Source organism: Salvelinus fontinalis, chromosome 4 (assembly GCF_029448725.1).
Source record: "Salvelinus fontinalis isolate EN_2023a chromosome 4, ASM2944872v1, whole genome shotgun sequence".
Lineage (NCBI taxonomy): Eukaryota > Metazoa > Chordata > Actinopteri > Salmoniformes > Salmonidae > Salvelinus > Salvelinus fontinalis.
In genome coordinates this window covers 32,264,033-32,280,124 of record NC_074668.1, presented here as the reverse complement: position 1 = coordinate 32,280,124, position 16,092 = coordinate 32,264,033, and the positions used below count along the sequence as shown (strand labels likewise).

At 41.5% G+C, this 16,092-nt stretch overlaps 1 protein-coding gene across 4 annotated transcripts; it reads left to right on the top strand.

Annotated features, from left to right (window-relative positions):
* The first annotated feature begins 144 nt into the window (after positions 1-144).
* Positions 145-15,806, top strand: LOC129853547 (cGMP-dependent protein kinase 1-like). 4 transcript variants are annotated; one of them, XM_055919702.1, is made up of 20 exons: positions 175-536; positions 808-1,020; positions 2,530-2,653; positions 2,907-3,106; positions 4,292-4,405; positions 6,634-6,739; positions 6,914-6,977; positions 7,353-7,430; positions 7,647-7,741; positions 8,278-8,343; positions 8,571-8,642; positions 8,895-8,991; positions 10,767-10,906; positions 11,175-11,264; positions 11,420-11,561; positions 12,838-13,001; positions 13,106-13,228; positions 13,330-13,392; positions 13,482-13,548; positions 15,603-15,806. In XM_055919702.1, the coding sequence occupies exons 2-20, from the start codon at positions 831-833 to the stop codon at positions 15,699-15,701; spliced, it is 2,094 nt and encodes a 697-aa protein (XP_055775677.1). In that variant the 5' UTR covers positions 175-536; positions 808-830; the 3' UTR covers positions 15,702-15,806. The 4 variants fall into 4 exon arrangements, with proteins under 4 accessions (XP_055775679.1, XP_055775677.1, XP_055775675.1 ...); XM_055919700.1 differs by having other exon boundaries at positions 176-532; XM_055919703.1 differs by having other exon boundaries at positions 181-532; positions 2,907-3,073.
* Positions 15,807-16,092: the final 286 nt, after the last annotated feature.

The window sequence follows — 16,092 nt, the reverse complement described above, 5'->3', positions numbered from 1 at the left end:
TATTAGAAATGTTGAACCTGCTCATCAAATTCAGAAAAAAATCCTTAGATATAGCCTTTATGCAATAGGGCTATGTGCACCACGATTCCAATTTGTAATATGATGACATGACATCCACGATTTTACCTACAATAAACTTTGGAGAACAAACACCCCTTTACCATTGAGCGAGTCATGTAGGCTAATTATGTACGAAAAACACTGAAAGGAGTGTGTCCCGTGTCCCAATTAGGTACGAGAGCAATGTTGGGCGACGTGAGAGAACAGGGAATCTGAGAGCCAAGAGTAGCCTACTGGCGAGAGCGTTCAGGCGTCATCTATCCATAGTCTTTCTGTAGCTACAAACATCTAATCTTCACTGACAGTATTGCAAGTGCCTGTGCTGCACCTGTCCATTCTTTTAAATCGAGCGAAAACAGAATCGAAAACAGTCAGCGACAGATGTGATTCAATTCTTTAAAACTAAAAGATAGACTATACTGCAGGCATTTGATTCTCAGACTTTCTTGCTGATGTCCTTCTGCTTAGACTGGTAGGTAAGTTATTTTACTTTGTGATTTATAATTGTTTTGCTGTGAAGTTAAAGTTTCATAGCTGAATGCATGTATACTCTTAACAATTTTACATATTTTGTTGCGTACTATGCCTATTATTTCATCAACTGCATCCTTAGTAAGAGATTCGTTTTTGAGCTGTCTTTTCAATCAAAGACAGTCTAATTAGAATGTTCTGAAATGCAACAAATAAAACATTTGCAATGTAACACGCACTCTTAATTAAGTATCTCATAATTCCCTTGCCGATCAGCTCTGCACCGCTCTACAGAGGCAATGGGTACACTTCGAGACTTGCAGTTTGCCCTGCAACTGAAGATTGAGGAGCTTCGCCAGAGGGATACACTCATTGATGAGCTGGAGCTGGAGTTGGATGCCAAGGACGACTTGATTCGGAGGCTGCAGGGTGAACTGGACCGCTACAGGGCAACCATCACTCCCCCAGAGTCTTCTGGAGCTATTGAAGGTAAAACATTATGCAAAAAGTATATCCACATTTCAGGCAATGTTTTTATTTTATGCTCTTATACATCTTATTTATCACATACAGTGCCTTCAGAAAGTATTCACACCCATTTACTTTTTCCACATTTTGTTGTGTAACAGTCTGAAATAAAAATGGATGAATTTGAGATTTTGTGGCACAGGCCTACTTATACAGATTAATTAAAAATGAAAAGTTTAAATGTCTTGAGTCAATAAGTAACCAACCCCTTTGTTATGGCAAACCTAAATAAGTTCAGGAGTAGAACTGTGCCCAACAAGTCACATCATAAGTTGCATGGACTCACTCTGTGTGCAATAATGGTGTTTAACATGGTTTTTGAATGACTACCTCATCTCTGTACTCCACACATACAATTATCTGTATGGTCCATTAGTCGAGCAGTGAATTTTAAACACAGATTCAACCACAAAGACCTGGGAGGTTTTCCGATGCCTCACAAAGAAGGGCACCTATTGGTAGATGTGTAAAAAAAAAAAAAACAGACATTGAATGTCCCTTTGAGCATGGTGAAGTTATTCATTACACTTTGGATGGTCTATCAATACACCCAGTCACTACAAAGATACAGGCGTCCTTATTAACTCAGTTGCCGGAGAGGAAGGAAACCGATCAGGGATTTCACCATGAGGCCAATGGTGACTTTAAAACAGTTACAGAGTTTAATGGCTGTGATAGGAGAAAACTGAGGATGGATCAACAACATTGTAGTTACTCCAAAGAAGGAAGCCTGTACAGAACTAAAGTAAAACAACAAAAACATTGTCAAAGAAATTAACTTTATGTCCTAAAGACAAAGCATTATGTTTGGGGAAAATCTAATACTTAAAATGGGTGTCTAGTAATGATGAACAACCAAATTGACAGAGCTTGAAGAATAAAACAAATAATAATGTGCAAATATTGTACAATCCACCTGTGCAAAGCTCTTGAAGACTTACCCAGAAAGACACACAGCTGTAATCACTGCCAAAAGTGATTCTAGCATGTATTGACTCAGGGGTGTGAATTCTTATGTAAATTAGATATTTCATTTTCAATACATTTGCAAAAATGTTTTCAGGTAGTCATTATGGGGTATTGTGTGTAGATGGATGAGAAAATAAGTCAAGGGATATGAATACTTTCTGAAGGCGCTGTATTTCTATATGTGCCGACACAGGATACATTGTATTAAGTGTCTGAATATTATTTTTATTTTATTTATTTAACTAGGCAAGTCAGTTAAGAACAAATTCTTATTTACAATGACGGCCTATCTGGGAATATTGGGTTAACTGCCTTGTTCAGGGGCAGAACGACAGACTTTTACCTTGCCAGCTCGGGGATTCGATCCAGCAACGCTCTAACCACTAGGCTACCTGCAAATACTCTACATTTGGCTATTTGTTGTTTTTAGACTTAAATTGTGCTCCTTATATGTTGTACAAAGTCAGTGAGCAGAGAAATATATGTATTTGCCTGTTTTAGGGCATTCTGCACAGTGTGAAGAGATCCAGAGAACCAGAAGAAAGACCATATTGTCAAAGCCCCTCACTCAGGATCCAAGGCAACGTGCTTTGGCCACCCTGAAAAGCTACAACAAAAGCCAACAGTGAGAGAACACACTAAAGACACCGTTAGCCTTGGCAACATTCCCTTTTAACTGTTCCACTTGAGAAATGTGCTCCTAAAGGCCCTTAAGGCTGATCAAGTGGTACCTGCACAGACACAAATGTCAATAAGGATTTTCATTGATTTATACACACTGTATGAAACTTGGCTCAAGGCTTTAGAGCCTTTGTTGTCAAACACTAGCCACAGTGAAATTACTTATTGATTGCCTCACACAATCTTTACTCCTTCAGGTCACAGGAGCTGATTCAAACCTCCTTTTTAGAGAATGACTTTCTAAAGAACCTGGAAAGTGGGCAAATCCTGGCTATAATGGACTGTATGTACCCCACCACGGTCAACCAAGGCTGCTGCGTCATTCAAGAGGGAGACAGTGGAACTCTTGCCTATGTTCTAGAAGGTAACAAGTTAAATCAACAGTGGTTTAAAAGTGGTGAGTATAGTGTGGATTGGCAATACAGTCACTTCAAGGTCCAAACCCTGTTGTCTTCTTGAATTTCCATGCATAGCCCCACTCTCAAAAAGAGGACTTAAGTATTCCCAAAGTCCCCAAGGTATAGTAATTGCTCATGATGTTTTGGTGAATGATTCTTTGTGCACTTGGTTCCACAATCTAAGAGCAGGCAGCTCTTGGTCTTTAATGTATGTTGATTATTTGTTTTTTTAAGTTTGCTCAGAGATATGCCCAGTAAATGTTACTCAAGTACACATCTCCCCCCTCCTAATTTCTTCCTCCCTCTGGCTCAAGTTGAGTTGATATGCTCCTCTGTTAGTGCCGGCACTGCTTTCTGGCGCAATGAGGGGGAATGTTAGAATGACCTGTTTCTGGAAGGAGAGAGGGGGAGATGGTGTTGTGCATGATAAGCGGCATACAAAATGTTTAATGTCAGACAGGGACAGGGCAAGAGGCCCATTCATGATCGGCCCTGGTTTGCAATGCTCATTGATGCTGGAGCTCAGGCATTTCTCCTGCTACCCTCATATCTGATGTGACAGGCAATCGGGCACGGTTGTCCAATTTGCTTTTCTTGTTACGAGCCCTAGACTGTTTCTGTTTCTGCTGTGCTGTGCTGTTGTAGATGAAAGTGTCTCTACCTGACACATGGCATATCTCAGACAGCTGCGTTCATCTGATTGTGTCAGTCACACTCCCTGCACCTGCAGCTGGGAGCTGGGTGAGGGGGGCTGAGCTAACGTGTGGTCACACCTCCTCAGCTGCCACCCTGCTGTTTGTATGGACGCCTCAGTCTGCCATCACCATCCTTTACCATCCTCCTCTGAAGGAGATCAAACAGCAACTGCACTGTCATACATTTACATTTACATTACATTTAAGTCATTTAGCAGACGCTCTTATCCAGAGCGACTTACAAGTACATACATCCATACTTTTACACACACATAGTCTAACACGCACATGCCAATGCCATAAACACACACATGCAAACATAAACATGCACAAAGGTAAACACATACATGCATACTTAAACACAAGGACGCCACATATTGCTGCAACATCACTGGTGCACTTTGATTTTAAGCATTTGTAATCTGTTGATAACAATATATTCTGTATTTGCTGCATTGTGTATTTGTGTTTTAAATGGGCATTTAACAGAGGGGAAGATGGAGATGACCAAGGATGCCAAGAAGCTTCTCACAATTGAACCAGGAAAAGTGTTTGGAGAATTGGCACTCCTGTACAGCTGCACCTACACCTACACTATATCAGGTACTGGAGCATTGTGCATGGAGTGCTGTGTAATGTGGTTGTTCTATTCCTTTTGTAACAACAGCTGAAGTGAATGCAAAACATGTTGTCTTGAAATCCTTTCACAATTTTGCTGTGCTTGGATTGATTTTTCATTGGCCTAAAAAAATTATTGTTCAACAGAGCATCGCCATCACAGACCAGCCTATTCATCACAGCTGAGTAGATTTGCTGTCAGATTGGGAAGTTCTGTAGAATTTCAAATCAAAATAACTTTTTCAAACACTACATCACAGCTTCAAACACTCCTCTCCTCTGAAATGTGCGGAATAAGAAAACACATCTTTGGCTCATAAATTACCTGACTGCCTAACTCATCTCCTTTCTCAGCTTTCCTGCTATTTATACCATTTACTTGGAAATGGAAATTAACATACGCACATATCTATAATGATACCTGTATATCAAAACAACACATTTTATTTGGTTTATTGATTTCACTGCACTTTTCCTCATGACTGACCAAATAACCTCTCAACGAGACCTATTATTGCTCAGTGACTTGCAGTTGATTTTCTCAATGGAAAATTTAATGTGTGCTATCGTCTCTCTACACTGTCTGTGCCCATAGCCCACTGGGAAACGCAGCCACTGCTGCTCACATCTGACCTGCTTTCACAAAGAAATAGGTTGACGGAATGGACAGAATCAGTGCAAATAAAAAAAATCTGTTCATTTCGCCCCCTCTTATAGTGTTTCTTTTGTCATCCTCCTGTCCTCTTTTCCACTGTGCCACCATGTCCATTTTCTCTTTCAGTGCATTGCCGGTTTCCTGTTTAATTGTATAGTACATTTATCTTTCAGTCAATCTCCCTCTCCCTATCTGTTCTCACAGCAATGTTTCAATTTATGTTCCTGGCCTTTTCTCTTTCTTCTGTATGCACTCTTCCCAACCCATTCCCTGGTTCTCCTGGCTGACCTGAAATTACTTTTCCCCTTTGTTGCCATCAGAGAACATCAATAAAGCTTTCTATCCTGTAGTCTAAAATCACTGTAACAGTAAGAGGTTTAGGTGAAAAAATGTGTTCCCTGATTTGACATTCATGGTCACACAGGATGTTCTTCCCAGAAAATGGCAAAGAGTATGACATTTAAAAGGGTTAGACTAATATCTGACATTCACATTTTAGACTCAAATATACACGTTACAATTCCCACCAAGTGGGTTAACCCTATTGGCACGATAGGGTGTTTGCCTTTTCACGTCAGTGACCTGGGTTCGCTTCCCTGCCTGGTTGCCCTGCCGTTCGGTACATTGGTGTCAGAAGTGGGATGGAAGTTGTCGAGACCATCGAAACGCATGGCCAGACACGTGAGGGGGCTGCGGTAGTGATGAAGCACGGGGACGTGCCTTCCCGTTTGAAGGCAGCAGTGTAGTGACCCTTGCTATATGAGCCACGTTAGAATTCCCACCAAGTGGGTTAAACCTATTGGCGCAATGCGTAGGCCAGCGACCCGGGTTCACTTCCCTGCCGTTCGCTGCAATACGTACCATATAAAGATAACAATGGCATGTTGATTTCCCACCATGCTTTCATTACCAACTTAAATAATGGCATGATTGGGAGGGGAAGGACTAGAAGGATTGGAGTTGTATGGCCAGTACAGGACAGAGGCTCCTGTTCGCACAAAGCCCTGCTGAATCAATTCATCTGGATCATTATTAATTTACAACATCTGTATCAGAGTTCCATTACTGTCTGTGCACAGAACAGACAAAGGAAGAGAGGAAGGCTGCGTGGGGAATGTAATCTAGAATCTGTCCTCCTTATTCTTTTATCCACAACACTTTCAGAGAAAGGAACACAAACACTCAGACATTCCTTTTAAGAGTACAGGAAACATTTATAGTAGTGTTATGTAACTGTGTTTCTTGGAGTAAATTGTTTGTAGAGCCTCGTTTGCAAACCCGGCCTTGACATCTATTTATAGAGATGAAAATGTTGTGAAATAGAAGACATTTGCTAAGTCCCCTAGCCTTACATTGTAATGCAACAGAGGGTACTATCTATAATACTAACATAAACTGTAAGGGTAAGAATTTAAATTTCCACTCAACACACATACGGTATACTCACAGAATACAGAATACATTCATCTGTAAAGAGATTTCTGTTTCTTCCTACCACTGCTCTTGACATTGTGTGATTTGGAAGATCTTCTTTACCATTCCCTGTCTTTCTCTGCAGCCCTAAAAAACAGCATGTTGTGGGTTATTGACCGGCAGAGCTTTCAGACCATCATGGTGCAGAGTGGCCTCAGCAGACTGACCCAGTTCAGAGAGCTCCTCTGCAGGTCAATACCACCCTCATCACTACACAAGGAAAATACATATCTGTGTAAAATTTAAAATACATATTTGTGTAGAATTGACACTAATCTATAATCTACGCGACTATAGTAGAACAGTTCAAATGTAATATGTTGTGAGTCAGTCGTTCTGCTGTTTGTGTGTTTGTCTGGCTGCAGAGTACCCTTCCTGCGCTCGCTGCCAGAGGATGTGCTCATGAAAGTGTCTGATATTCTTGAAGAGGTACAGAACATGAATCTATTATACACATTCACTCCTCAGATTCACTAACACAACATGCTATAGAAAAGCCATGTTCCACAAACAGAATCTAGCTAGCTAATGATTTTTGTATGTCTTCCAAATAATAATTACCCATCTGCTATGCATTCTCTGACAGTTTACAGGTATATTTGCATTGCATTGGTGGCCTAATCAGGTTGGCACACAGACAAAAATATCTGTGTTGATTGGTTGGTGATGTACTCATGCCAGGATTCTCAACATCTCACATGCTACATATCCCTTCTCCCCCTGCCGTCATACTGCTACTTATTTCTAACTCCCGTCGCTCATTTTCCCACCTATCCACCATCTCTCACCTGTCTGTCTCAACAGAGTCGCTACAGTGAAGGTGATTATATTATTCGCCAGGGTGCAACAGGGGACACGTTCTATATCATCAGTAGTGGCCAGGTAAGGATGAGGATGGCTGAACCTTACCTTGAACTCAATAAACAAGCTTCAACTAGTGGAGGACAGAAATAGGCATCTGCAGGGGTTAGTCTGACACAACAACTGTACGGGCACAGATGGTGCTAATTAATCCGTGCATCGCCACATTTCAAAGGTGGCATGAAAGAGACAAGACAGATAAGCAGTCTTTACCCCTCTATCTGCTTCCCGACCTAGGTGAAGGTGACAGAGAACAAGTCAGCCAATGAAGAGGCAGTACTCCTGTCAACTCTCTCTGAGGGCCATTGGTTTGGAGAGAAAGCACTGAGGGGGTGAGAAACAGTAATACATCATGTGCTTTTATCCAAAGGTCTGTTATACAGCAGCTTACATTCGTACACATTACATGGCTTGATATACAGTGACATACTAGCTCTCTTGTATCACAAATCTCAAAAACCACTAGACAGTTGTAGTTACAGAGTAATAGAACATACATACATTATACTATATGTATAATTCAGCTATTACTAAGCCAACGTTGCCAAGTTTGATTGACGGAATCATCTGGGGAATGAGACATACTCTCCCCATGTGATTGCATTTTGCTCATCATGTTGTCCCTCATAATCAACTACAATCAATAGGACAGTGTGAGCTAGTGACAATATGCAAATTCATAATGAAACTATTGAGGTCAATGGATTCGAGAAAATGATAGTAATAAAAGAAACACAAGGTCTCACAGGTTTCAAGAGAATATTCTGAGCGATAACATTTTCTGTCTGCATGGTGTCAGTACTGTTGTCATTTATTGCAATGCCATTTTGATAACCTTTCAATTACAAACCTTTTGTTCGATTTCCAGAGAAGATGTGCGGACAGTGAATGTAATTGCTGCTGGTGATGTCACATGCCTGGTTGTGGATAGAGAGTAAGTGATTTGTTTAGACTATGGCATGATTATTTGAGAATGTTGGACATTCTGCTTCAATCTTATTTGTAGAATATGTAGTACAGATCTCCAACATGCACACAATGCCCCACCACAGTGACCCCCAAGCACACAGTGCCAGTATAGTTTTTATAAGCCACTTTGTTATGATGTGAAAATTGTTAAAAATGTTTTAAGTGACCTGAGATCATATCATCTCTCATCAGGTCTTTCAAAAAGATCATAGGTTTGGTAGAGGACAGTCATAATGTGCACAAGAGCAACGAACTCAAAGCCCAGTAAGTAGCAACTGAAACTATAGGTAACACTTTCCAGCCAACAGGTATATTGCGTTAGTACTTGTTATAAGCATGGTATAAACCTTTGTAATGTCTTATCATAAGGCTTACATGTTTTGTCTCTCTAGCTCGCTGTTTATATTTTAATGAGCCTTGATCCAAATGAACCATTTTTATGGATTTAACCTTTATTTAGAACAAGTAAAGCAACAACAAGCAACATTGGCTAATTCATCTTTTCCACGTGAGCAGGTCAGAGGAAGATGCAGCTCTCCTATCCAACGCTTCTCTCAGAGATTTCCAGGTCATCTGTAACCTAGGAGAGGGAGAAACCGGTCATTCAGAGCTGGTGAGTTGTTTCAAGTTTTATTAGTAGTATGTACGGGATATGCATGGAATACATCATCCAAGGAAATGCTTACTTGCAGGTGCCTTCTTGACAATGCAACAACAATAAAAAAGAATAAAAGATAAGAATACAAACAAAAAGTAAATGGCAGTAGAATAGAATAAACATTTTAGCATAAGTATTATAAAGGAAGGCACAATTTATAGTCCAATATTTACACGTGTATTGGGGAAGGGGGACAGTGTATAAACTGAGCCGTATAATAAGAGTCTGTTAGCAGCAGTTGTGTGTGTGTGTGTGTAGCGTGATTGTATATGCGTGTGTGTATGTCTGTCTAGGTGTGTGCATGACTGAGGGCATGTGTGCTAAGGTGCGGAGAGTCAGAGCAGATGGTCAGTCCAGTTCAAGTGTTCAGCAGTCTGATGGCTTGTAGATAGAAACTGTCTCTGAACCTGTTGGTATCAGACCTCATGCTCCGATACCGTCTGTCCAACGGTAAGGGAGAGAACAGTTCATGGCTGGGGTTTGTGGGGCCCTTGATGATGCTGTGTGACTTCCTCAGGCACTGTTTCAAGTAGATGTCCTGGATGGCTGGGAGTACGGTCCCAGTGATGTACTGGGCTGTCTTCACCACTCGCAGGAGGGGCTCTCAATGGTGCAGCGGTAGTATTTGGAGAGAATTTCTTCAGCCACCTTAAGAAGTAGAGACTCTGTTGTGCCCTCTTGACAAGAATGGTGGTGGTGTTGGTCCATGACAAGTCCTCTGTGATGTGGACGCAGAGGAACTTAAAACTCGTGACTCGCTCTACTGCAGTCCTGTTGATGTGGATCAGGTCAACAATCAACTCCTTTGTTTTTTTGACGTTGAGGTCTTTATCATGTCACCATAATGCCAGTTCACTTACCTCCACCCCATAGGGTGACTTGTCGTTGTTGGTTATCAGCAAACTTGATGATAGAGTTGGTGTCGTGCAAAGCCACGCAGTTGTGGGTGAACAGGGAATACAGCAGAGGACTGAGGACACACCTGGGGGGGCCCTGTGTTAAGAGAGTGTAATCACTTGGTCCTCCGGAGCAGTGAGAGTATTCCTGGATGGTTGGGTATTGTCTGCCTTGAAGCGAGCATAGAATGTGTTAAGCTTGTCTGTGAGGGAGGCTTCGGTGGGCAACGTACAGCTGGAGTTGCCATTGTGACGCGAGTCTGAGTTGTCGACCATCAATTCAAGTTTGAGTCTGTATTGTCATTTTGCTTCCCGAATGTATTGAGCTCGTACCTGCTTGTCTTGTACGCGCTGTGCACAACCGAGTCATCGGGGTTCGTTCTGCTGACATTGAATGCTGAAATGCGGGCTCTTAGCATTGTACGGATATCGCCGTTCATCCATGGTTTTTGGTTGGGGTATGTCCAGATTATTATTGTGGGTACAACATCATCAACACATATCCTAATGAAGCCTGTGACTGACGATGTATATTAATGTTGATGGATGAGTCCTGGGTGGATGAATCTTTGAACATATTCCAAACATTCTCAAAACAATCCTGCAGCATTGAGTCTGCCTCCTCTGTCCAGCGCCTCACTATTCTCTGTGTTGGTGACTCCCTCTTGAGTTCCTGCTTGTAGGAATACCGAGGTGGTCTAATTGGCCGAAGTTGGGAGTAAGTAGTGGGTCAAGCTTGAAACTGTGTCAGTAAATCCCAGTGCATTATTGTCTGGTTTCCATGTTGCTTTTAATGGATTAACCTACATGTTGAGGTTTTTGCATTCCTTCTAGGTACAGCTTAAGACCAACATCAACTGCCCGTTCACCATGAGGGTGTTGAGGAAGCATCAGATCCTAAGCACTGCTCAACAGGAGTGCATCCTGAGGGAAAGACAGATCCTCATGGCAGCTCATAGTCCATTCATCGTCAGGTGTGCTGTGCACCCAACCATCAGCCAAACATACCTAGGCCGGGATTCAATCGTATCGCGGGTTATAAGCATTGCGGCTTAGGCAATGTTCCCACGTTCGCGGAGATCCCATTCACTGTATAAACGCTGCATATATCGGCTCAATTGTTTGTTTTTAACTCAATGCCTATCACCTGTGATCGGACTGAATCCTTGCACTAATCTTAGATTGGTTAACTCACTATATGCTTATCAACTGGACAACACCTGTCTTCTTTGCCACTCCTAGGTTACACCGTACCTTCCGAGATGCAAAGTGCCTGTACATGCTGACAGAAGCTTGTTTAGGTGGTGAGCTCTGGAATCTACTGAAAGACAGGTAACTTCACTACTGTCTACTACATGTTGTTTTTGTATATTTTACAGTATGGATTTTATAACTGAATTGATAGCGTTTGAATTCTTATTTTTAGGGCACAACATCCGTATGTCCCACATTCTAATCACTATTGTGCTCTTGCTCCTACATTTCAGAGGCTCGTTTGATGACAGTAGCACACGTTTTTACACTGCCTGTGTTGTTGAGGCCCTTATCTTCCTGCACCAAAACAGTATCACATACAGGGATCTGAAGCCTGAGAATGTAGTTCTGGACCAGCGTGGATATGCCAAAGTGGTAACATGAGCTCCTTTCACTGCATTTCAAACCCATACAAGATGGCGAGGGGTACAAAATTGTCAATTTTGCACAACGTTACACAAAGAAATACAGTACGTTCAAAGGTTACATTTACAGTGCATTCGGAAAGTATTCAGACCCCTAGACTTTTTCCACATTTTGTTACGTTACAGCCTTATTCTAAAATGTATTGATTAGGGGGGGGGGGGACTATTTAATCTACACACAATACCTGGCCACTCTACCATCAGGGAGGTGACCAAGAACCTGATGGTCTCTCTGACAGAGGTCAAGAATTCATCTGTAGAGATGGGAGAACCTTCCAGAAGGACAACAATCTCTGCAGCATGCCACCAATCAGGCCCTAATGGTAGAGTGGCCCACTTGGAGTTTGCCAAAAGACACCTAAAAACTCTCAAACCATGAGAAACAAGATTATCTGGTCTGATGTAACCAAGATTGAACTCTTTGGCCTGAATGCCAAGTGTCACATCTGGAGGAAACCTGGCACCATCCCTACGGTGAAGCATGGTGTTGGCAGCATCATGCTGTGAGGATGTTTTTCAGCTGCAGGGACTGGGAGACTAGTGAGGATCGAGGGAAAGATGAACGGAGCAAAGTACAGAGATCCTTGATGAAAACCTGCTCCATAGCGCTCAGGACCTCAGACTGGGGCGAAGGTTCACCTTCCAACAGGACAACGACCCTAAGCACATAGCCAACACAACGCAGGAGTGGCTTCGGGACAAGTCTCTGAATGTCCTTGAGTAGACCCAACCAGAGCCAGGGCTTGAACCCGATCGAAACATCTCTGGAAAGACCTGACAATAGCTGTGCAGCGACATTCCCCATCCGACCTGACGGAGCTTGAGAGGATCTGCAGAGAATAATGGGAGAAACTTCCCAAATACAGGCGTGCCAAGCTTGTAGCGTCATACCCAAGAAGACACAAGGCTGTAATCCCTGCCAAAGGTGCTTTAACAAAGTACTGAGTAAAGGGTCTAAATACTTATGTAAATGTCATATTTCCGTTTGTTTGGTTTTTATACATTTTTCAAAAAATTCTAAAACTTGTTTTTGCTTTGTCATGATGGGGTATTGTGTGTAGAACAATATAATACATTTTAGAATAAGGCTGTAACGTAACAAAATGGGGGAAAAATCAAAGAGTCTGAATAATCTATGGAAAATATCACTTTGGAAAATATATGTTATGGATCCAGTGAGATACTGAACATCCATATTCATGACTTGACTGTGCTACTATTCCTAGGTGGGGTTTGGTTGTGCTAAGAATGTGGGCTTGGGTAAGAAAACGTGGACGTTCTGTGGCACACCTGACTATGTGGCCCCTGAGATAATCCTGAACAAGGGGCACAGTGTGTCTGCAGATCTCTGGTCTCTAGGCGTCTTCGTGTTTGAACTGCTGAGTGGAAGGTGCGATTATAAGACAGTCCATTTCTCTCCAGAGCTCCAGTTTTTTGTTCTTGTCTCTGTCAGTCATTCTCGTAGATGTCTCTTCCCAATCTTTACCTTTCCAGTCTCCCATTCTGTGGCCCTGATCCTATGAAGACTTTCACAGCCACCATCCGTGGGATTGACCTGGTTGAATTCCCAAAAACCATCAGTAAGAGTGCCTCAAGCCTGATCAAGAAGCTCTGCAGGTGTGACACATTTAGCAATGACTGAAAACAGACATTCATTGTATCACACTTCCTCAGCTATTAGTTGTGTGTCATGATGACGCTCTGTCCTGGTCTCTCAGGAACAACCCTGCAGAGAGACTGGGGAACCAGAGAAACGGGGCCAAGGACATCCAGAAGCACAAGTAAGATGAAAGGCTGAGATGAAAACATCAGACTGTGTGACTGTCATCTATATAGCAGCAGCTTATAGTCTGTTATCTTGTTCTTTCAGGTGGTTTGAAGGTTTCAACTGGGAAGGACTTCGCAAAGGCACTTTGTCTCCCCCAATCATACCGAAAGTAAGTACTTGGCAGAGCTACAGTTGAAGTCGGAAGTTTACATACACCTTAGCCAAATACATTTAAACTCAGTTTTTCACAATTCCTGACATTTAATCGTAGTAAAGATTCCCTGTTTTAGGTCAATTAGGAACACCACTTTATTTTAAGAATGTGAAATGTCAGAATAATAGTAGAGAGAATGATTTATTTCAGCTTTTATTTCTTTCATCACATTCCCAGTGGGTCAGAGGTTTACATACACTCATTAGTATTTGGTAGCATTGCCTTTAAATTGTTTAACTTGGGTCAAACGTTTCGGGTAACCTTCCACAAGCTTCCCACAATAAGTTGGGTGCATTTTGGCGGAATCCTAACTGGCCTAAGACAGGGAATTTTTGCTAGGATTAAATGTCAGGAATTGTGAAAAACTGAGTTTAAATGTATTTGGCTAAGGTATATGTAAACTTCCGACTTCAACTCTATATAGTACCAGTCAAAAGTTTGGACACACCTACTCATTCCAGGGATTTCCTTTATTTTTACTATTTTTTACATTGTAGAATAATAGTGAAGACATCAAAACTATGAAATAACACATATGGAATCATGTAATAACTAAAAAAGTGTTTAAACGAATAAAAATATTTTATATTTGAGATTCTTCAAAGTAGCTACCCTTTGCCTTGATGACAGCTTTGCACACTCTTGGCATTTTCTCAACCAGCTTCATGAGGTAGTCACCTGGAATGCATTTCAATTAACAGGTGTACCTTGTTAAAAGTTAATTTGTGGAATTTCTTTCCTTAATGCGTTGAGCCAATCAGTTGTGTTGTGACAAGCTAGGGGTGTTATACAGAAGTTAGCCCTATTTGGTAATAGACCAAGTCCATAATATGGCAAGAACAGCTCAAATAAGCAAAGAGAAACGACAGTCCATCATTACTTTAAGACATGAAGGTCAGTCAATCTGGAAAATGTCAAGAACTTTTAAAGTTTCTTCAAGTGCAGTTGCAAAAACCATCAAGCGCTATGATGAAACTGGCTCTCATGAAGATCGCCACAGGAAAGGAAGACCCAGAGTTACCTCTGCTGCAGAGGATAAGTTCATTACAGTTATCAGCCTCAGAAATTGCTGCCCAAATAAACGCTTCACAGAATTTAAGTTACAGACACATCTCAACATCAACTGTTCAGAGGAGACTGCGTGAATCAGGCCTTCGTGGTCGAATTGCTGCAAGGAACCACTACTAAAGGACACCAACAATAAGAAGAGACTTGCTTGGGCCAAGAAACACGAGCAATGCACATTAGACAGGTGGAAATCTGTCCTTTGATCTAATGAGTCCATATTTGAGATTTTTGGTTCCAACCGCCGTGTCTTTTTTAGACGCAGAGTAGGTGAATGGATGATCTCCACATGTGTGGTTCCCACTGTGAAGCATGTTGGAGGAGGTGTGATGGTGTGGGGGTGCTTTGCTGGTGACACTGTCTGTGATTTATTTCTAATTCAAGGCACACTTAACCAGCATGGCTACCACAGCATTCTGCAGCATTAGTGGGACTATCATTTGTTTTTCAACAGGACAATAACCCAACACACCTCCAGGCTGTGTAAGGGCTATATGACCAAGAAGGAGAGTGATGGAGTGCTGCATCAGATGACCTGGCCTCCACAATCACCCGACCTCAACCCAATTGAGATGGTTTGGGATGAGTTGGACCACAGAGTGAAGGAAAAGCAGCCAAACAAGTGCTCAGCATATGTGGGAACTCCTTCAAGACTGCTGGAAAAGCATTCCAGGTGAAGCTGGTTGAGAGAATGCCAAGCGTGTGCAAAGCTGTCATCAAGGGTGGTTGCTTTGAAGAATCTAAAATATTTTTGATTCCATATGTGTTATTTCATAGTTTTGATGTCTTCACTATTAATCTACAATGTCAACAATAGTAAAAAGAATAAAACCCTTGAATGAGTAGGTGTGTCCAAACTTTTGACTGGTACTATAATAATCAGAAGTTGACTATATATAGACTTGCATATTGTATTTTAACCTTAGAAATATTTTTTTTTTTAGTTCATCAGTCACTTGGAGGACAGCAAATTGGACCCCTTCACTAACATCCTTGAGGACTCACCAGCTGTTGAGGACTCAGACTGGGACATAGATTTCTGATTGAACAATATAATGCTGATCTGGGTTGAATCCTACACATGATCTGATACGAAAATAGTTTTTGGTACTGGAAATAAATTAAACTGAAGAGACAGAGCAATGGAATGCCATTGTGTTCAGCATTCTTTTATTTCAACTGGTTAGAATATTTTGTAATTCCATATTTTGTGAACTAGCAAAGAAGTAAATGTTGATAGCTGTTCCTGTATTATCATGTGATATTTCTTACTTTGTATTATTGTTTTACCAAAAGTGTTATGTAGGCATTTTCAATTCATAAACCTATGAGTCAACATCTGAATATTTGTAATCTGAGCTTTATCATGTAATTGCATTCAATAACTGGTTGTTAAATCATAGGGTGTTTTAAAGCACTTTAATTAATATATAT